Source organism: Phaethon lepturus, unplaced genomic scaffold (genome assembly GCF_000687285.1).
Source record: "Phaethon lepturus isolate BGI_N335 unplaced genomic scaffold, ASM68728v1 scaffold36486, whole genome shotgun sequence".
NCBI classification, from domain to species: domain Eukaryota; kingdom Metazoa; phylum Chordata; class Aves; order Phaethontiformes; family Phaethontidae; genus Phaethon; species Phaethon lepturus.
In genome coordinates, this window is record NW_010546611.1 from 1,149 (window position 1) to 23,314 (window position 22,166).

General features: G+C 43.4%; 1 protein-coding gene across 1 annotated transcript; it reads left to right on the top strand.

Moving 5' to 3' along the window:
- Nucleotides 1-2,272: 2,272 nt before the first annotated feature.
- Nucleotides 2,273-18,031, top strand: LOC104622524 (dipeptidyl aminopeptidase-like protein 6; the record flags this gene model as incomplete). The annotated part of the gene is made up of 10 exons (XM_010289340.1): nucleotides 2,273-2,355; nucleotides 6,476-6,574; nucleotides 8,888-8,957; nucleotides 10,885-11,079; nucleotides 11,819-11,873; nucleotides 12,758-12,863; nucleotides 13,721-13,779; nucleotides 16,007-16,079; nucleotides 16,179-16,252; nucleotides 17,783-18,031. Coding segments are annotated over 10 exons (961 nt in total), but the record flags the coding sequence as incomplete, so codon positions are not given.
- Nucleotides 18,032-22,166: the final 4,135 nt, after the last annotated feature.

Sequence of the window (22,166 nt, forward strand, 5' to 3'; positions counted from 1 at the left end):
TAGGAAACAAAAGTCAGGCTGCCATATCAGTCAGATTGATTATAAATAAAATCTTTTTCTGCCTCTTCTCTGTTTAGGCAAGGTCTACATGTAACACTCCTGATTGTGTGCAATAGGATCTGGTTTCTTGACAGCACAGGGAAAACCATTGATACAGTTATACCACCCTAAAGTGTTTCTTGCTCTCAAGAACTTATTATTTCACTTACTGACCCAGTATGGGTGGCTCACAGTAACCCATATTTGTTGCCAGCCGTGTGCACACTCTCAGCTGCAGCATTTCAGGGGCTTTTTCTCAGCCACCTCTACACAAATTGCTGGTGCACATGACTGGTGAGAACACAGGATTTGCTTGTAGGTTGAAGGACTCAAGACTTTAAGATAAAGGGCCTTGAAACTCAGTGAATATCAAGCCTCTTTAAGCTGTCTTAATTTTGAAGCTTAAGAAATGTTGCTTTTTTTGATATTCAATGTAGTTCAACTGTGGGTTTGCCCTGCATGCCAGCAGCGTGCCACCAGACTGTCGAAGCCCAAGAAAGTAGGAAACACGGTTTCCTTTCCTCCACGGATCATTTGTACAGATGGTTCCAAATTTTGCCATCCCCACCCTCAACACACAGTAAGTTTGAACTGGAAATACAGTATATAGAAAAGACAAGTCCTGCCATGAAGACTGGTGAGACCGCACCTCAAATACTGTGTTGAGCCTCTCACTACAAGAAGGACGTTGAGGTGCTGGAGCGTGTCCAGAGAAGGGCAACGAAGCTGGTGAGGGGTCTGGAGCACAAGTCTTATGAGGAGCGGCTGAGGGAACTGGGGTTGTTCAGTCTGGAGAAGAGGAGGCTGAGGGGAGACCTTATCGCTCTCTACAACTACCTGAAAGGGGGTTGTGGCGAGGTGGGTGTTGGTCTCTTTTCCCAAGTAACAAGTGATATGACAAGAAAAAATGACCTCAGGTTGCGTCAGGGGAGGTTTAGATTGGATATTAGGAAAAATTTCTTCACCAAAAGGCTTGTCAAGCACTGGAACAGGCTGCCCAGGGAAGTGGTTGAGTCACCATCCCTGGAGGCATTTAAAAGGTGTGTAGATGTGGTGCTTAGGGACATGGTTTAGGGGTGGACTTGGCAGTGTTAAGTTTATGGTTGGTCTCAGTGACCTCAAGGGTCTTTTCCAACCTAAATTATTCTATGAGTCTATGATTCTACGATCTGTGATCTTCACCCACACATGGCATGGGAGCCCTCTGGCCCTGCTGTTTTGGATCTTTGCCGGGTGTATGGGTGATCTTTCCTCAGCTGCTCACACTTGCTGCTGCATCATATTACAGTCTAGGGAAAGGGAAGGGCAGTAAGGTAACCGCTGTCATTTCATCATGGTAGTGCTGCTTCCACCTTCCCGAGCAGTACTGTCAAACTCATTGGAAAAGCTACAAACAAGCATGGTAGTAACCGTAGTAGCGGCTGTGCTGCGTCAGACAGAAGCTCCTTTTGGCCCAGCGCCCTGTCTCCAAGAGCAGTAAGCAGATGACAACTGAAAAGCAGAAAGATAGAAGCTGACAGCTACAAAATGAACCTAATCTCATGTACCATCCCATTTTTCTATCGGTCAGCCACTTGGTGACTTTCTGAACAAGAAATTCCACCCAGAGCGCTGTGCTAACGACTACAGCATCCTACAGCACCCTGTGCTGAAGACCAGAGCATCCTGTGGTAAAGCCTACAGCATCCTAAAGACGGTAGCATCTTATGGCAATGAATTCTGTGGTTCACTCATGTGCATTGCATAGTAATGATCGTACTCTTTCTGTAGTATTAGCTGATTTCGGTACCCAAATGTGGCATTTTAAGATACCATATGTGGTCTTTTTTAGTGTAAGAGCCAAACTAGTGTTTAATTCATTTTAAAAAACCCTAAAACGATAACATTTGCAAAACAGCAACAGTTATCCATCGCACATAAAATGTAAATGCTTGATGTTTGGGTGTCATTAGAATAATTTAAAGCAAGTGATTTAATTGTGTTTGTGCTAATTATAATGTTTACAAATTAGGGAAAGAAATTAGGTAAAGATGCATTTAGTGGTCCGTTGGGAGAGGGCTTTGAAACCTCGCATGTCTTCGAGTCTACAGTACTGTCATTTATTCACAGACACTTTCTAATACCAGGGTGATTTGCTTTTTAGATTACTCTTGCATGGAAAGCGAGTCTCAGGAGTCTTCGGCTCTGTGGAATTCAAAACCAGATTCATGTGTGTCTGTGTGTTCTTCAATAGATATTTAACTGAGTTTTTTTCTTCTTCTTTTCAAGGTCCCCGAGTCCCGATGGTGACTGTTCACAACACAACCGATGCACAGAGTAAGAATGGGCTTGAGCCTTGCAATTCTTCAAAGTAGTCAGGCAGGACACTGAGATGTACCTGCTTTTTAGTAAACTTACTTACACTAGTAGGGAGTGTATCTTGGGGTGTGAAAACAGTGGTTTGGGCATGACAATTGTTATCAACTTTCTTCAAAAAATGCACTGTTCAGATCTCTGCCGCTCTTTTTGTTAGTCTTCCACAAATATTGATTTACGACCTACTCAAAAATAAGAAATATTTAGCTCAATCTATGATTTTTTAAAAATGACTCTAATATGGATTACCAGCTTGAAAGAGACAACACAGAGGAATGAGCCCCGCAAGTTGTAGCTCTGCCTGGCGTCCGGATCGGTTCACGGGGATTGTAGCACTTACTTGTTCAGTACAGCTTTTTTAATGCTAGTGATGCAGATGTACACCAATATGAAGCTGGAATTATTCCAAATACAAGTTTTTTCCCTCAAAATCTTTGGTACTGGCTGTAGCCATTGCCAGACTGGTTAGGAATCCCTGTAGAGCCCAGAGAGCCATGAGATTTCTGGGATTCCTCCTTCACACCTGTAGCAATACAAATTATCCAGAAAGTTCAGTTTTTTACCCCAAGTCAGTGTGGCAGGGACCCTCAGAGAGACAGCCTTTCTCTGTCCTTTCTCTACAGGGGTCTTAAACCAAGGTCTCTTAAACCAAGGCACCTTTTTAAGAGTCTCAGGAGACTTCGTAGCAGGGTGTGGGACTGAGTCTCATGTGAAAGCAAGATTTATCTGCTCCCGTCATTTTGATTGGAAACCCTTATCTGTCATTATAATGTAGAAGTTAGCCCAGGCTTAACCTGCAGTTAGGGACTTCAGGCATTGCTGTGATCCAAACAAGAAGCAACACCTTTATTCTAGCTGCTCTGTATGCCGCCAGTTTATCAGGTATCAGTTTAGCTTAACTGGATTTACAGCAACGCCTTGCTGTCGTATCTGCAAAGGAGCAGAGCAAACCCGGGAACTTGGCCCCCAGACTACAGGTTTTCTGTGAAATGCTGAGCTGCTTAATTTCCCACTGAAGGTGGTAAATGTCAAAGGAAAAACTCCTGTGGCACCAGGACATGTAAGAAAAAAGCACAGGATCCATCTTGCTTCATACAGTTTCTGTGTGTGACTTTTTATTCCCTGTTCTCTCAATTTCTGTTGGCAACATCCATTTCAAGCCCTTACCCCACCTAGAAAAGTTTTGCTTGTAAGCAGGATGTGCAGAGTGAAATCCGAAATTTTGACTGATTTTTTTTTTAATCACATTTAGAATCAGATTTGTGGCATATTGTATACTTTACCATTAAAATAGAAATACTCAGCAGTGTTCCATCTAGTGTTAACAGTGTTCAATACCGTTAAGGAGATGCATTGTACATTTAACTATAATTTCTCCTCCCATCTTTTTCAATTAATTTGTTCCAATTTAACAGCTCCTTTGCAGAGAAAGGTATGCATAAAGTTAGCAGCATCCTGGAACAAGTTACGCTAAAGCAATGTGCTGACTGTCTTGTAAGGGCAGAAGAAGGATCTTTGCTGCCAAAGCAAAGCAGCACAACGTACCATGGCTTAGACCATCTCCATCACCTTGCTTATGGGATGACTGCGAGATAAATATTTCATTTCCTTGTGCCTCAGTTTCCCCACTGGTCTATGATTTCTGGGTAAATGTGCCATGAGACCTGACAGATTTTGCTGCCCGAAGGAGGGCTCTCACTTTTTGTTCATGTTCCCGTTGTGAGTGGGATAGGGGTATAGCTCCATGTGCCAGTCTGGTCCCTTGTGAAACTACGTCTGCTATAAATAAGCAAAAGTTGGCATTTGTAGTTATCCTGGCCTACAAAAATACAAGAATTGCTTTTTTTAAGGAATACTGAAAGCAAATTGCAAGTCCCTAGCTCTCCAGCCTTTCTGCACCGGTGACCACTCATACTTCGGTCTCTGCACAAGGGAGTATCAGCTCTTCTTCTTCCCAGCAGAGATCTGCCCTTGGCAGTGCATCTCCAGGGCAGCGCTCCTGGTGCCCGCAAGGCTCTTCAGCCCACAGAGGATGTTGCCACAGGGCCAAGAGAGTTTCTTAGCTCTGACCTACAGCTCCAAAGTGTCTCTTTTTTTTTCCTCCTTAATCACAATACCTTAATTTTACCATAGACATGGAGATGGCTGACTGGCTATAACAGCATGTACAGGACAGTGCTCTCGTGAACTGTGTTGTAGCCTCCCGTATAGTTTTATAAAATACTTTTAGGTGAACAAAATGAGAGATACTATAAAACAGAAACAGCAAATGAAGGGCTTGAAAAAGTAACATAAACGACAGAGACTAGTTTTATTTTGACAGATATATATGTGTAGCATTTATTGCATCGAGCTCAATCTAGTCATGCACAGAACACATCCCCTACTGAAATTCATGATTCTCCGCATGTGATTATCATATCCCCTGGTTCCCTTTTTTCCCCTTATTCTTTTGCTTTTGTATAAAGGGCAACTGACAGTTGCATGTTTCTGAATTTATTTATTTAATATGAGCCCATTACTCTATAAAGGGAGTTTGCCTCTGTATTCTGCAATAATCTGATAATAGTGAGTTGCACTGAATATTATACCGTGCTTACATTTAATTAAGCAATGACCATTTGTACTCCACAGACTCAAGCTCCCTGTGGTCCTAAAGCAGAAAAGAAAGTCCTTTAGGAGATATGCCAATCTTTTTTATTTCCTCCACAGTCTTCCTGGCTTTCTGTGAATGCAATTATATGAACAAATAAAACGGCTTGACTAAATTCCCCTACGTGGCAAGCCCCTTTCTGCTGATAAAGCTACTTGTGTGTGCCATAATTAAATGAGAATCTTAATATTTAACTAAATGTAATAGGCTGTTGCTTTGGCACTTTTGTGGAGGTTGTGGTTTCAATAGAGAAGAGCCAGGCTTTTCAGAAGCAGGGTGAATAGTCACTGAAGCAATATACTATTGCTGAAATATCTTTGAAATGTATTAACTGGGAAGGGCATGTTTTTGTGCTGTGCCTGCCTATCCAGCAGAGACGGGCAATGAAAGCGTGGTAATCGGGTACCATTTGAGGAAATGGGGTCACACATCTATTTATCGGTGTGTCTTGAAAGGGAAGTTACAGTCAATGAAACACATAGTTTGGTGCGAAACCTCAAACCCTCCTTGGGTTCACATGGCAGAGGTAACGCCCTGGATCCCCCTGGTTCAAACCCAGCCTGATGCCACGGGGATGAGCACTGCAAGAGGCTCCCCACACCAGCATTCACTGCCACCACAGTGGGATCCCCTGGCCCCTGAATCCCTCCCCCACGGGGCTCAGGAGCCTCACCATCACCAGGAGACTTTTCCCACCGCCTAGGGCATACAACCTGAAACGTCTCCTAAAGGTGGACCCTTTACTTACCCGCTGAGGAGGACTTGCTCTTTCTGATGTTGGAGGTGGTCACTTTTTCTAGGAGAGGCTCAGCATGGAGCACATGGCCAGGATGAGGGGTATAAAGGTTAAATCCTGGGAAGGAGGAAGGAATCCTCTATTGCAGTGCCAGAGGGTCCTTGGATAAGACACACAAGCAAAATGAACAATTCTCAATACACTCTGAAAGCCAAGACTTTCCCAAAACCTGACGTTGCAGGTTTGCATGACCTTTGTCACTCTTCTCTCCCCACGGCTTTCCTTCTCATGGATTTTCTCTTGTCTAGTGGCACAACCTTGTCCTGGAGACTCCCTCCATGGTCTCCTACCTTTCCCCATTTATTATGTGTAACTTGGGCACAGACTTGAGGACTTCTTCATTTGATATCTAGCTTTGCATGGCAGGTAGAAGTCTGACTGGGACCCATGGTACTGCCTCAACACAGAAGGTCGCATTCCCATTTGCATGGGGAATGTCGCCGATTTCAGGAATATAGCTTTTTGCAGAACCTGTTCAAAGACTTAACTGAATTAGACATCTGTGAGGACTAGAAGGAAATTCTTTTATAAGGAAACTTGTGTTACAAATATTAAGGTGGCTATAAAAGGTTAAAAATGGTTTTTCACAAACAATGCCAAAAGCTTTTGTAATCTTGTTGTTCTTCTTTCAGAAATTTTTGAGCTGGAGGTAAATGAAAATGTGCAGCTGATTGTAAATGACAGGCAAATGCCTAAGGTAGAATACATGGAAATCAAGATAGATGATTACAGTAAGTAAAACCTTTCCTCTCTCTTATTTTTCTTTTTCACTGCTATATCTGTGAAATGATACAGTCATCTTGGCTAGACTGGCAGGAGGAAAAATGACTTCGGCTCTCAATAAACTCACACGTTTGCAAAGCACTCTCTTAAGATGTGCTACATAAGGAGGTTATTACAGAGACAGGATTTGATGAGAATGCAGCTGAAGGAAGGCAAAATGATAGGGTTGGGGTTTTTTTTTTCCTTTTAAAATTTTCTTTGTAGAGAAAAAGCCACTGCGGGAAATGACACGGTGTGGTGCCCCCATTGCTCAGGGCGTTTGCCCTAGCTGGACTGGTGTATTATTTAAGATGGGTTTGAAGTGGGATACTGTATGTGCTTGCTGGCTGTAGCTGTGACCGCCTTTCAGTGTACAATACTGAACTGCGGTGAATGAAGACGACTCTCTGATGACAGCCCATCGGAGTCCTTCAGGATTCTTTGGGAAAGCCGTATCATTTGGTAGGGTTGGAAAAAACAGCTTTATGAGAAAAGCCAAAAGAGATTTCACCTGGAGTCAAGAAGGCAGAAACTTGGAGCAGTTTATATCTGCAAGCTGGTGCATTATGTGTACCACTTGTGCAACCATTCCACACATGTCTAGTTGCCAAACAGGGCAGAAAGAGAGAAAAGCCTAATGGCAAACAGACAAAGTGTAAATTTTTTCTGTCTGTCTCTGTCGTTGTATCTAAAACAACCAAAAAAGCATCTCCTCTGGCTGTGCACAGATATCTTACCTATATGTGGAAAATCCACATACTCGGAGTTGTGCGATGGCTCCCAAAACCCATAGTTGGAGTGTATGGTGGCAACTTAAACAAACAAACAAACAAACAAAACCAACCACTAGGTTCAAAGTATGACCCATGATGTTTCCCACGCCAGAAAGGAGCGTACCTCTCAGATTATGCAGTGAAATGGAAGCAGTGAGGTGTGATGGGTGGCACGTTACTCATTCCGACCATTACCAGGTGTTATAAAATGGGAAGCAAAGGCTGAGAACAGTTGCCATTTGAAAAGGCTCATAATGGCCCTAAAATGTTCTTCTTGCCACATGGGCATTAGGAACATAAACCAGTACATAAAATAACAAGAACAGACGTGCATTTCCAAGCGTTTCGGGCAGGAAAAGATGAGGGGAAAACCTGCCATGAAGATCATGTCCATACCCATCGTGAGCCAATTCGTAGTGGCAGTGAGAGCTCATTAGGAATTACTCAACTTGATGCTAAGTTTCTTAACTGCAGGTATCACTGAAATGTAATTCTGCGCGTTTAACCAAAAATATATGCGTTTGTGCGGAATAAACAGAAGCTGGCCGCAGCCATGTGGCTGTGCTCTGCCCTCCCTGTATTTTCAAGGCTTTGGGCATAACAGCCTTGGGAACACTGCACGTGGTGCTTAGTTGTATTTAAAGTCAAGTGATGGCCTTTCTGGCTGTCTCTGGGCCATTGATCCAATTTGCAGCTATTAGCATTCAGATGGAATAACTAATTAGGTGGAGTGTCAGACAATGATTGCAAAGCAAACCACTTAAACTGCGTGGTTAATCTGGGTATTAATCTACTGAAAATGCTCCTAATACCGATTTAATTGCTGGGCCTTTGCTAATCTGGATTGTAGGTAACATTTTAAAAATAAATGTGCTCTCGTTAATGCTGAAAGCATTTGTGTGGCAGTGGTTTTGGCTATGGGTATGAAGCCATAGGAAGCAGTTAAATGAAGTTTTGGTGAGCACGTCCCTCACTTACGTTGGTTCAGTACCGGTATAACGACGTGGGTTTCAGCACAGTCACCTCCTGTTTTACAGCAAAATTAAGCCCTCTGGAAGTTAGGATTAAAATATGTGTTTCTCTATCTGTCTTCACACCTTTATAGCAAAATAATCCTATTCTGTCCCGCAGCCACCATACTTAATTGGGTTTTGAATTATCATTTTCATCGCCGATTTTCCCCCTCCTCTGCTGCCATGAAATATTGATTTCTGGCTGCATTACTCATCCAGCTGCCAAAAAGGAAAATTATAGCTCTTGCCAGATGTTAATTGAATGCTGTAAAAGTGACGCATGACTGAACAGCTCTGCTGTACTCCCAATTTACATTTCTTGTCACCTCGGCTATCATAATATGGGTCTCGCCTTTGACAACATCTGTGTTTCTAAGGTGTTATTTACCAGTGCCTCTGAAATGCCATTTTGTTCCTGCTCATAAGTGACCAAAACACCCGAAAATCTAGTGTTCCCACACTGAAGACGTGTTGTTATTTGGGTTTTTTTGCCTAGAATTGCCAATGCAGATCTTAAAGCCAGCAACCTTTTCGGACACCGCGCACTACCCCTTGCTTTTGGTTGTGTAAGTTCTCGCTCGTCCTTTCTTTCTGTTCACATTTTTGGGGAAGTGTGGAAACCTCAGCCATGATCAGAGCCTTTTAAGATCTGTTTTGTACAATGAGGTCCAGCATGTTGGTCCCTACCCCCTGTCTCACCTTGGAGCTTGGAGAGGCTAGACGTAGGTCCTATGTTTGAGCCAAGGGTTTCAGCTCCCAGGACATGCCCTAGTGAAATCCTGCAGAGTAAATTGTAGGATTTTGTAAAGTTGTTCCACATACACCTGTAATTCAGTACTTTTTGGGGCAGAAACAGGAAGGGGAGGAATTAAAGATGGATGTTGACTTTCTGTCCCAGTTCTTAGGGCACTCAGCCTGTGCTTAACAGATAATTTTAGAATTGGATGCAGTCAGCCTTACTATAGCTTATATTTTAGATGCCCTCATGCAGCAGTCCTTCCCGTGTAAATGCCAGCGTTCCCCGAAGTGGCAGTGAAAGGAGAGCTAGAAACCTTTGAATATCTCCAGAAGGTTAGCATTTATATTAGGTAGGTAGGTTTTCCTCCTGGCAGGCATAGCAGGTGGGTATTTCTTTATGCAACATTTAGTAATAATAATACATAAAACATTACTGGGTTTTTTCTGGCAATTTGGAAAGAAACTGGGGGAGGGAAATCACTGACCTTGGAAGAATCTGCTTGGCCCTGGCTGCGTCCCACTGCATCACTTGCTCCCTGGCAGGGAGCACCCCATGAGAGAGGAGCCTCACACAGGGGTGACGAATGCCTGAACACCATCCTGCACATCCCTGCATGAAGGGCAAAAACACTGCAATAAGCATGTCGTTACATCACAAAATTACTGCAGAGAAAATGTACTTCATTATACAAGTGCTTGAGGAAGATTGGTACTCATCAAGCTAACAGCACTTGATTAGGCTGCCTCTGAAGCTGGATGTGCCGGGGTCTCGCCTGAGCAAATGCGAATGACTGAAGTCTCACGCACATGAATATCCTGCAGTGAGTTGCCTGATGTCTCCGAGAACCCCAAAAAGGACAAGAAGTAGATGGAAGTGCCAATGGCTCTACAGTAATCCCAGTCCTAAAATACTACTTCTCATCATCATCATCTCTTGATTTTTCTGAGCTGTCTGGCTGAAGTGGGGTCAATATTTCTCGAGATGTTTCCCCTGCGCAGGATTGGGCCTTAAGCAGAAGGGTGAAGAGGGAGTCTTGCCCACCCCTGTCCCTTACCCACCAATTTTGGTCCAACCTGGGCATTTTTAAGCTGTTAGTTTTATCGCTTTAAGTGTTCTTGTGTTAAGCAGTGGTGACAGAAGTGACTGACGGCTCCATCTACAGCCGCTGCGGAGAAGCCCATGGGAGAGGGAAGGTCTGGGCTGGGTGAATGGGGGCAGTGAACGAAACCCAAATACTTACCAGTAAAAGAATGAGGGTTTGATGTCTGCAAGCTTCATCCAGCATATTTTGGCAGTGCCAGCACTCCCCAAAGCCAGGATCCTCACAGAAACCCCTCCAGCAGAAAAATCCTGCTAGATACTAACTATAGATTAGAGCAGGCATAAATGGGGAGAAGCCAACTGACCTCTGTGTCGCCGCTCTGGTTTACTCACAGGAGGAGTCCTGCCCAGTTAGTGATGTGCTTGCTAGGTTTGTTCAAAGCTCAGCTTAGCACAGCGATAGTTGCTGTGCAAGGAGGGAGGCAGAAAACAGCCTGCAGCTTCCACCCCAGCCTCAAAACCCATCCCACACAACCAGCCTTCTGTGCATCAACATTACAGAGACTGGTCTTCCCTTCTTGAAATCTGCCCTCCCTTACAACGCACATGGGACCCGCCGATCCCCATTGCCATGGCAAGCTCACGGCCCCGGGGAGGGCGTTTGGTCTGTGCTTGGTGCCGTTGCCTTTGCTTGATGCCTGTTTCTGTTTCAGAGACGGGACGCCCGGCAGCCAGATCGTAACGGAGAGATTTGAGGTGACGTGGGAAAGCGTCATGGTCAGCTCTCACAACGCCATCGTGCTGAAGTTCGACGGTCGTGGGAGTGGCTTCCAAGGCACTAAGCTGTTGCATGAGGTTAAGAGAAGACTGGGACTTTTGGAAGAGAAGGATCAGTTGGAAGCTGTCCGGTGAATGACACTGTTATTGAAGAAATTAATTCATTAATGAAAATTAACCCAAGACTATCATTAGTCCTGGTTGCTTTAATGCTTGCGTAGGGTAGAGGAAGGAGATGGGAGGGAAGGACGATGTAGTCATACAGCTGTGACCAAGTGATGCCATGTGAGAGAGAGCTCATTCCAGCCAGTGCAGAGGGAGGAAAACAAGCCTTAACCAGAGCTAAATTAGAGCACACTTATCTGTATCACGTGTTCAAAGCCGATTTATTTTTAGCTCTATACAGTCATACAGCTACAAAAAAGTAAGCTTGAATATCAGCTCCTACATTAATTTTTTTGCTGGCCTGGTAGTTGGAAAAAATCCATCTTTAAATGCTGTAACTTTTTAAAACAGAAAAAACAGTGCATAACCCTAAATGTCAAGTCCTATCATATTGTTAGATTTATTCTGCACATAATCGACCTAAAAACACCATCAGAGTAGTGCAATAGCATCAGGTCTATTATGACTTTCAGAGGTAGTGCAGGTTATTTGTTGCCATTGCTTGGTCAAATCCAACACAACGGGTTGCAAGATTAAACCAAACAGAGACTCATGTGAAAGCAGCATGTACCAGCATGAATTGAGATTGTCTACATCATTTTTCTGCGGCCACCCCCAATTCAGGCTGATAAAAGTCACACTATGTTTGCTACATCTAAGGGAAAAATATTTTTAACCCATTGTTTCTCCTCTCTCATGTTCTAGGACAATGCTAAAGGAGCATTACATTGATAAGCTGCGAGTCGGTGTGTTTGGGAAGGTAACAGTTTCCCGTAGTTCCTCTGTGCTGTTCTAGTTGGTTGCTGTGGTTAAGCAGCTGAGCTAAATCCTGATTTATTGAATGTGTCAGTGGTGACTGTTTTATTATTATTTATTTTTGAGGTAGACTGTTAAAGATGAAAGCTTTCATTTTATCAATGTATTTGTCAATTTTTTTTTAATTAACTTCCAAGCGCAGAAAGTGACGATTGTCAGAAAAACACTGTGAAAAAATTAATTATTTTTACCCTTGCAAACTTTCATTTCATTTTCATCTTGTCCCTTAAGGCCTATGGGAATATTGGTAGATCTAGCTCGTGTCATACGTATCATATTGTACAACAACAATATCGATTTCTCAGGCTGATTCGCACCACAGTGTGAGCCCGGCTGGGAACAGCAATCGCAAAGTACACACAGTTTGAAATGAGAATGGGACCGCGAGTAGAAATTGTTTATTGTGGGAGATGCAGGCTTAGAGTGGGCGAGAAGAGCTGTACATACAGCAGCATCTCTGCAGGGAATTGTTAACAGGCTGACGGCAGAAGCTGAAATGGTGATGTCCATTTTAAATAACGAAAAAGCAGGGTAATATTTTTGAGAGCTAACATATCTGATCGGATCCACAGCCATAATGTGAGATGAAAGGAGGCAAGCTCTTAAGCACACAGCCCTCATGTCTTCAGGAGAGTGCAATGAGTGTAGAGCCTATCTTCAGCCGCATCTGCCAAAGCCAGGAAGATGTCCCTTCTTTCATGTTTTTCAGGGCAAGGGTCTATAATTGGCCGAGTTTACTGCAAGGTCTCAGCTGCCCTGTTTCTCTACCCAAAAGCAGCAGCGCCTCGTGGCAGGACGGCTGACAGCCCTGCCCTGTTTGTGTTCCAGGATTACGGTGGCTACCTGAGCACTTATATGCTTCCAGCCGGCGAAGAGAACCAGGTGTTTGCCTGTGGAGCTGCTCTCTCCCCGCTGACGGACTTCAAACTATATGGTAAACCCCATCCCAGAGCCCACAGGCCCTCTTGCTGACCACAAATGATATTTCTGCCCGAACCTTTCACAGTTACCTACTCTTTCTTCCCCAAGCTCCTGCCTGTTTTGTATCGTGTGTCTTCTTAGGACTAGCTATACACCCTTTTTTCCCCCTCAGGAACAGTTTTGCTGGCACCAATGGGATCAACCATGGTGGTCAGAGTGCTAAAGTAACTTTTATTACTCATTCCTTCCAAATAAAGAAGAATTAGCTCTAAAACCCTCCAGCCTCTGATACCAACCTGCACCACTGCCTTGAATGTGCTTCTTTCTTGCCTGATCCATCCATCCTTGGGAGTTGTGGTCCAGCCTGCCCACCTCATCATCTCTCTGATGGCAATACTCCACTGGACATGGTGGTCCTTTCTCTCAGGGACACCCGTTCCCTCTGCACTTAGTGCCAGTGAAAATCAGGGAACTTCCATGAAAGTCAGTGGTGTTAAGCCAGCCTTCAGGTCCTGTACAGTTACCCCTGAGACCAACGGGAGCTTGCAGTCAACTGTTGATGGAGACAGCCCCATGTGAAAGGAGGAAGGGACACAACACAATAGTGCTCTTCTCTCATATCCTGGTTGCATTAATGAAAAACAAAAAGGCTCTTCTGTGACTTATTTAGAAACCGTAAGTACATGGTGATAATGAAAGACTGTAGTATCATACATGTTCTTAGTGCATTTTCAAAAACTTTTAGGAATATTTCCTATGTAACTAAGGCAATGTTAGAAAAGAAGATACTTTTTAGTATTTGCAATATTTGTCCGGCACAAGTGTACTCATTTATGACTGACAAAGATGTTTTCTTTTTTTTTGTTCAAGCTTCAGCCTTTTCTGAAAGATACTTGGGCTTGCATGGGATTGACAACAGAGCATACGAGGTAACTGCATGGACACTGCATTTCCCTGATAAAATGTGAACAGGGTTTTAACTCTTCCTCAGTGTGTTCTCTTTTGGGGATGGAAAAAGGATATGCAAGTTGGACTCACTAGTAAAACTCTATATTTAAAAGGCAGCAAGGTGTTCTTCAGCCTGCTTACTGCTTTTGTTGTCTTAATAGTAATGATGAATATGTTTTTTATTGATTAGCCTTCATGTCTGCCTCTCTAAATTGGGTAAATACAGTTAGTCCAGTTTGACAGATTGAAATTGCTGAGGCTGAGTGACTCAGATATGTCCAAGTGGACACAATGTCATGACCTCCTTTAAAGTTCATCTCAATGGTCTTGCCACATTGATTCTCTCTGAGGTATAATTTTTGACCCAAAGTCAAGTGAAACTCAGCTTCTCTTGGCTTTTTCGATGTAAGCACAGATGTGATATTTCAGGTAGGCAGAGCTCTGTGTCAGCACTGAGCAGGGCATGGAAAAGGAGACACGGCACCAGTTAATGAAGATATTGTGCAATATGGATGATGGGATCAGTTGATTCATGTCTTCTTTCCTTCAATTGCTTGGAGGAAAAACCTAATAAAGAATAGTCACACAAACAAAATTTCTTATACAGAAAACATTGTTAAGCCTACTAAGCCTTGTCTTCAGCTAGAAGACATGAAGGAAGCAAAGGTTTGGAACTGTTTTCTTACAGAGAAGGCAGGTAGCACCTTGTGCCCCTGCAATGGAACCTTTTCCTGCCTGTCTAAATACTGAGTTCATTGTCTCTCAGATTTTGCACTCCTGATCTCTAGCTCATTGCAAACTTTTTTAGTCCTTTTAGAAATTTGAAGGCAGGTCAGTAGAGGTGAAAGCAAGGGAAAACATTCCAGAAGTGAGAGGTTTGTATTGCCACACGCTCTTTGTGCATTGAAAAACTGGCCTAACCAAATAGTGGTACTTTTGGTTGACTTGGGACTAACTGCTAGGAACAGCACCTGGGGTCTCTGTAGAGCGTGGCACCATTCTGGGTACGGACCCTAACTGGTACACATCTCCTAAACACCACAGTTGAACCATGAACTGGTTAGGGAGAAGAACTGTTCCTAATCCATGGACCAGACATGAACTTTATGAAGGTCCCATAATTCAAGACTGTAACCTGAGGGAGCAGAAAGGAAGGAGCCATATAGGGGGAGAACGTGCAAAATATGTGCATACACCATCACAAGACTTAAGCATCATAGCCGGCAATCTGATGATGAGAGAGCTCGTTAGTTAAGTCCAACAATAGAGCGAAGATCAGAGGCACCCTTGCAAAATTTGCAAACATTTTCTAAAAGTCCATACAGTGTGTGGTGCTGCAAGAAAGCCAGAACAGGGCTGCATCCACCAAACACTGGGTAGTGGGAAGGTGAAAAGAGGTGAAAGACAGGATTGAAACAAGGGTGTTTGAACTGAAAAATGCATTAACTGATGTTAGTGAATGAGAGCTAGGGCACATGCATTTAAACAGTGAAAGAAACATGAATTTAAGTTCAGACAGCTATTCTTTCCTGCCCCTCTATAAAGCAGTAACATCTGTGATTTCAGACATACATTCCTTTTGCCACTCCAAGACTTTTTGAAGTCTTTTGGAGTCTTCTTGAGACTTGTATTCTTCTGAGCAATGCAGCAAAAAGTGGAGAAGTCCTTCATTTCTCTTACCCAGTATGACTTGCAGTCACTCAGATTTGTATTTCCCCTGTGCATCTGAAAAACAGTTGGGGGCAAAGGCATTCTCAGCAGCGGACACTTGAATTTAGTATCAGAACCTTCCCCGGGCTACCGAAGCTCGTTGAGGTTGGCTTTCAGACCATACCAAAGTCACTCCAGCTCTCCAAAGAGTTCTTAGGCATAGGCACCTGGGCACGCTTTTCATCAGTGTTCTGTATTCACTGGAAATTCACTTTGACATTTTCCATGTCTTCTGCAGTTCAGGCTTTTGATGAACATTATCAGAACAGGCGAGGGTCTCTGACCTCTTCCTGCTCCTGATAGCGAGTCTGGAAGGACAGAGTGGGGGTCTATTTTACCTCCAGACTGATTCAAGTAGCCAAGAGAATATGCTGTGCTGGTGTCTGCTTGTTAACCTGTGATGAAGTATCAAATGGAATTAAGTGCTTCTATTTTCTCCATATAAATTGCTAATTTGTAGCAAGATTTTTAATCTTACTGCAACCTTTACCTTCACAGATCACCAAATTAGCACACAGAGTCTCATTACTGAAGGAACAGACATTTTTGATCATTCATGCTACCGCTGATGGTGAGTTAGCCCATCATTTGAGCTCATTATATGTTTGGGATGGCTTTGATTTTTCTTAATTAAATTTGCCTCTTTAATGATTGTAATCTGTTTTTACAGAAAAAATCCATTTTCAGCATACTGCGGACCTTATCACACACCTAATTAGGGCAAAGGCTAATTACAGCTTGCAGGTACAGTATATGCTTCCTTTTTTCATATTTGAACAGTTATTTCACAGTTTGAACTCAGACTGCTGTTTTGAAGCAAGCTTTGAAAAGCCACTTGCAAACACAGCCTGACAGAAGAAATAACACCAGCATATAATGTGTTCCTATGTACTCCTGTGCTTATTTGATACCACTATTTTGGTTTGGACAGTTGTAGAACAGTTATTAAATTAGAGTAAATCAGGTTTCAAGAGACATATCTCTAAGGAATTGATGCCTGTTTGCTTTCTTTGGGAACAACAGGCCAAATTCAGGATGAATTACAAGGAAACAGAGATCTAAATTAAATCAACCAGAAAAGTTAAGGAGAGAAATGTCACTTAAATCTGACATCCCGCTGTGAACGACGTCGTCTGGTCTAGAAAGCCCCTCTTTCCACTGAATTACGTCTCTGATTTGCTGAATGGCCCATGTCCAAGCCATTAAAGCTTCCAAAATGAACCCATCCACCAGCCATGGGGATGGTCCCTACCCTCTGCTACATCCCAGGCCACAGCCAGGGGAATGCAACTAGCCCAGGCTCAGCCCCTGCCAGGGACCATGCTACAGCTCACAGTATAGATGGTTGTGTTGCAGGGCCCAAGTCCTACTAATGCTTGATTTACTGAATACCAGCTCCCTCTGGCTGCATTTCTGCAGAGCCTCATGTGTTGGGTATGCTCACTCCATCATGCTCCAAAGGCAGACAGGGAGCACAGACACGGGAGCTAAGCTGCGAGCCCGGCATGGATTCGGTCAGTGCTACCGTGACTGAGGTGCCCCGTACATTTCCCAATGCAGAAGCATTAGTACGTTGGAGCTTGAAGGCACCAAGGGGCTTGATGCTCATCAAAGGTTAGTTGAGGACTGAATGAAGGGCTGAAGGATCTACATTTTGGATCAAGGTACTCAGAGTAGCAGAGACACCTCAGTCCTGCCTGCGAGCATCCAGCCCTAGAAACTCATTTTTTCCCCCTTCAGTATCCCAGTCTAGACAACCCATTACTGCATGTGCAGAAGTTACCTGTTCCATTTAAATGGAAAGTTGTGCTTAAACTATTTAATTTCTAGCTTCCCATGTTTTTTCTATTTAATTACTTCTCCAGCAAGCTTTATTTCAATTTTTTAACTTAATGACATTTTGTCTTTAAAGCCCACATTTTAGTCAGTAAAACCTAATGCCATTTCTCTCCACAGATTTGCAGTGGGTTTTTTTCAGTTTTCACAAGGAGCAAGCGCTGTTATTTTTAAGTGTGGTCTGGTTCTGCTTAGCCTGAACTTGTTCAGAATGGAAGTAAATGGAAAACCCTTCCCCCATAAAGTTCCTTTTGAAGGAAGATGCAGGTCTGCACACAGTGCTGTGGGGCCTGAATTGCCCTGCGCTTCATGCGCATCCATGGGAAGACGTGCAGTGCCAAGGAGGAGCAGTGGGTTTGGAGGCCAGCTCAAGTTGTAGATACGGGTGGTCAGAGACTTTAAGGTCCTAATGGTGTGTATCTCCTCGTTTCTTTGCAGATTTACCCTGATGAAAGCCATTACTTTAGCAATGTGGCATTGGAGCAGCATTTGTACAACTCCATCGTCAACTTCTTTGTAGCGTGTTTCCAGGTTCAGGACAAACTCCCGATAGCCCCACTGAAAGAGGAGGAGGATGACGATTAACCCTACTTGTCCGTGCTAAGCACAAGGCAGATCTCTCTAACAATATGCAACTGGATCATTTTCCTGAAGAAAGAGATGTTACGTTGTTAGCATGTGTTTAAAGAAAACTGAAAGCAGCTCATCTGCTTTACTTGACAGCAACTCCTTCCTAAATGGAAGAACATTAAGCATGGTGAACTCAGCAGAAACTGCTGTCTGAAATTAATCTGTCACAACCAACACCTTATTTTTCTTCCCTTTTTCTCCCTTTTTTTTTCTTTCTTTTTTATTTGCCACAATGTGAGTTCTAGTGTGAAAGTGGCAAGATGCTGAACTTGAAGGATCACCCTGAGAAACCGCCTTGAGGACTGGAAAATTTGATGTCTCTTTGCATTCAAGCAATCAAGCAGTAGCAGGGAAATCCATCATCCATATTAAGGTTACTATAGTTTGCATCACACCGTGTCAGAAAAAATCTAACCTAATACATGGAAAAGATTATAGCACAATTATTTTAAAGGCTACTGATTCGTACATACTTGTCTGCTCTTTCCCATGTTCATAAGGTTTCTCATTGCTACAGGAAAGACAAATTCAATTGTACAAAATATTGCTATAGTTCTACCATTCTTTACCATCCTGTAATTATTTCTTAATTTTGCATAGCTTTTACTTTTGTTTTCATTGGGTCTCATGCTTACCTTATTAGCTTCTCAGCTTGTTCTGGATGAGGAAAAAAAAATACGCTGAATTAACCAACTCACTTTAGACCATGGAGACCTAAAGAGGCAATGGGGGTCGAGGTATCCAAACATTAAAAACTCTATTAGAATAAAGCAAAGGAAATCTCACTCTCATGTTCCCAGCACAGCCTTTGCGTGCAAGATTGAGTATTTTCTTTGGCAGCCTTGAAAAATATGCACATAAATAAGTTAAATCAGCTTAACACTGAGATATTTTTATTGTACTATAGAAAAATACGCAACCATCACAATTATTTTTCTTCTTTTAGTAGTGGAACAATTGGTTGGCAGCCTGTTGGGAAAGGCTAGATGAGGCTATGGTAGCAGGAATTTGTACCAGATACTTTGCAGATCATCTCATAAGCTATTTAAACAGAACCAACGTGCAGAGGTTTATTGCACATGCTGTCTGCGGCTTAGTTTTATTCCAGGTCAATGATTAGCACATTAGCACATTCCAAACACGTTTAATTAACTCTTCTGCTCACTCTAGCATAAAAGGAAAAAAAGGGGAGCATTTTTACTTTAAAATATCTAACACTTCATTATAGCAGTGCAAAGCAACTTTTAAAACTTCTTGTGAAAGCATTCAACTCTCAGAAAGACGTCCGACATTCATTCACTTCCACTTTCTGCCTCATAAGAATTTTGACGAGTGTCGCTCCTTGTAAAATATTCTGACCAAATGTACAGCCAGCATTAATACTGTATATTTCATTTCGTTGTATATAAAGGAATGTAAGTCAGTTATTCGTCAGGTCCCCGATTCAATATTAGTCTTGTGTTCAGCATGCATGCGATAACACTTCTTTGCTGGTCAGGACTCTTTAGAAGTACTAGCTTGGAAATATAACAATTAATGTATTTTCTTTTCTTGTTTTGACAGCTTGAATGTCAATGCTGGTTTCTACTTTTTACATAGTACTGTGGGTAAACTCACATCCTGACAGCAACGATGATGTTTCCATTGTGTTCTTTAGTGTGTCTTTTTTATTACCATTATTTTAAGCTTTGAATGTTGGTTGTACTTTGACCATCATGAAAAATATATTGATAAACCACAGAAATGACCTAGTTTGCTTTTGATTATCTTCTTTAATTTACAGTGCATCAACATTGTGTGAACAAGAACTACGGTATAAATCTGCTTTATCTGGCAAAATGCCAAATAGACGATAAGAATGCTGCGTGTCCAGATTTTGCTACACTGGATGGGTGCAAAAGCCTGAAATGAACTTGTCCCGAGAAATGTAAAAATCTGCTCTGTCCACAATCTTTTGTAGAAAGAACTTTAGGATGTGGCATGGTAGTGTTTGTTCATTCATGGAATAAAACATTATTTTACCACCCTGGTTGCTACTGCTGTTATTTAGTGCTAAGTACTTAAATAAACTTTGAGTTGCTGGAAGTGCTATTCCTGGTTGAACTGAGCCCAAACTCCAGGGTGTAGATCAGATCAGATCTGCCTGTGACCTTGGTAAAGGGTGTCACCATGGTAAATGGTGACTGTTTTTGAGGAAAACATGGAAGTAGCACGAAGTGGGTTCAATACCAAAGTAGCAGATCACGAGAAGACCCCTATTACCCTCTAGTCTTTGGTAAAAGTGCACCTTTCCTCCCTTTCTGCCTGCTGACCTGGCACATGGGCGTTCTGAGGGCATCAGCCAAGCACGACAGCTTGACCAAAGGGATTTTTGCCATTTCATCCGTTGCCCCTTTTCCCAAAAGTCACTTGTGGGTTATGAGGCGGTAACAAAGCACTAAAACTTACTGAGTCTGCCATAGCAGATCTTTCTGCAGATGATTCTCCATCAGGAAAGGGGCAAGCAAGAGGAGGGAGTCATCCCGCCCGAATTCAGGTAGTTGTTGCCCTTAAAGCCAAGAGGAGACCCATACCCCTGCCAGGGCCACACTCAGACACCAGACAGCGGCAGCTTTTCCGTGTGCCCGTTTCGCTCCGCTGGCTGCAGGGACGGGAATGACCATCCCGTACTGAAAGAGCTGGGGGACAAGTCGAGGCCGTCCCTAGCTGTCCCCTGTGACAGCACTTTGTGGACTGCAAGATCAGCTGGACGTTCCCACACCTTCTTCACACCTGCAGAGGAAATCCTTTCATTTCACAGATTACCTGGGAAAATGGAGACTCTTGCTCAAATTAGAAATCCTGGCTATGACTGTACTCTACAATTTGCTGTCCGCTTCATCTCAAGTTATAACTTCAGGAAAGGTTTAAATCTGCACAGACATCTGGGTCTCTAGGCCTAAAGACACAAAAGACCTTTTAATCCTAAAAGTCTAAATCATGTAGCAAGGCTGTGGTGCTAAACAGCCACTTGGAGGTACAAGGGGGACAAGGACGCTTTCCAGTGGCACCTGCTGACTTGCTGCACGTTTCGGTGTCCAGGGTGATGTCCCATCAACTGATACCCACTTTACTGAACCAAATTCACAGGGAGAGAAATGTACTGTTTCACAGCAAACCCAAGAAACTATTGTGGACACTTGCTCTAATGTTTGTCGACAACAAATCAGGAAACGAGAAGCTTGAGCACTGGTACGGGGCAGGCAGATTGCACTAGTACAAAATGTGCAAGTACAAAAGTACAAAATAGGCTTGCTGTTATTTTGTTCAATTACTTAAATGTAACTAATATTTTTTTATTGTCCAAACAAATCAAGCTCGTACTCTCAACTACCTGGCATTTCTGGATGCCGTAATGTTCAACTGTGGCATCCCAAAGTGGAAGAGAACTAATGAGCAATGCCCTACTAATTCAGGAGGAAACCACAGAGGGAAAAGTGATGCATTGTTGGTAGCTAATTAACAAAGCCAGGCAGCCAGCCATGTTTGTAATTGCCTGTGGGTTCAGGCATGGAGCATATAAACCCATCCAAGCTCTGCCCACGAGCTCAGGCCAAATAAATGTTGCATCTCTGAAGGGTAGGAAGGAAAAAATGAGTGAAGGAGAAAGGATATGTGGAGTGCTCACAACACCTTTCCCGTGGGAAGACCAGTAAAGAGCGCTGTGAGCAATGGGGAGAAATGGGCATTTGGTGGGGGAGAGCAGGGAACGAGGCGGGCGCCGGTACCCTCATGGAGCTGTGCTGGCACCTGGGGAGGGGCTCTTGCTTTTGCTCTCATGCTCTTGGCGTATCCCCGAAGCACACTCGCGCTGGCAGTGGGAATGCACTGGGTGGTTTAGCTCGGTGTACCGGGCCACAGGGCACATCTGCCCTGCAGCCCTTCCTGGGGCTGCGCGCGGCTGCCAGACATGCCCCAGTGAGGGCTGGGCTGAGGACGCTTTCTCCCCTGCCCTGGGTCAATGCCGGCTCCCCTCGGTGCTCATTCTTCCCTGCACTTCTTGTCTGCTTCCCATTTGCAAAAGAAGAGGAAAAGGCAAAAATGGAAAACGTAACAGAAAAAGCTCAAGATGTCAGTTGCCAATTCCTTAGCCGTTACCTCTTACTGAGCCAGCTCTTTGCTTATTTCTATTTTGCTCTCCCAACTTAAGCGT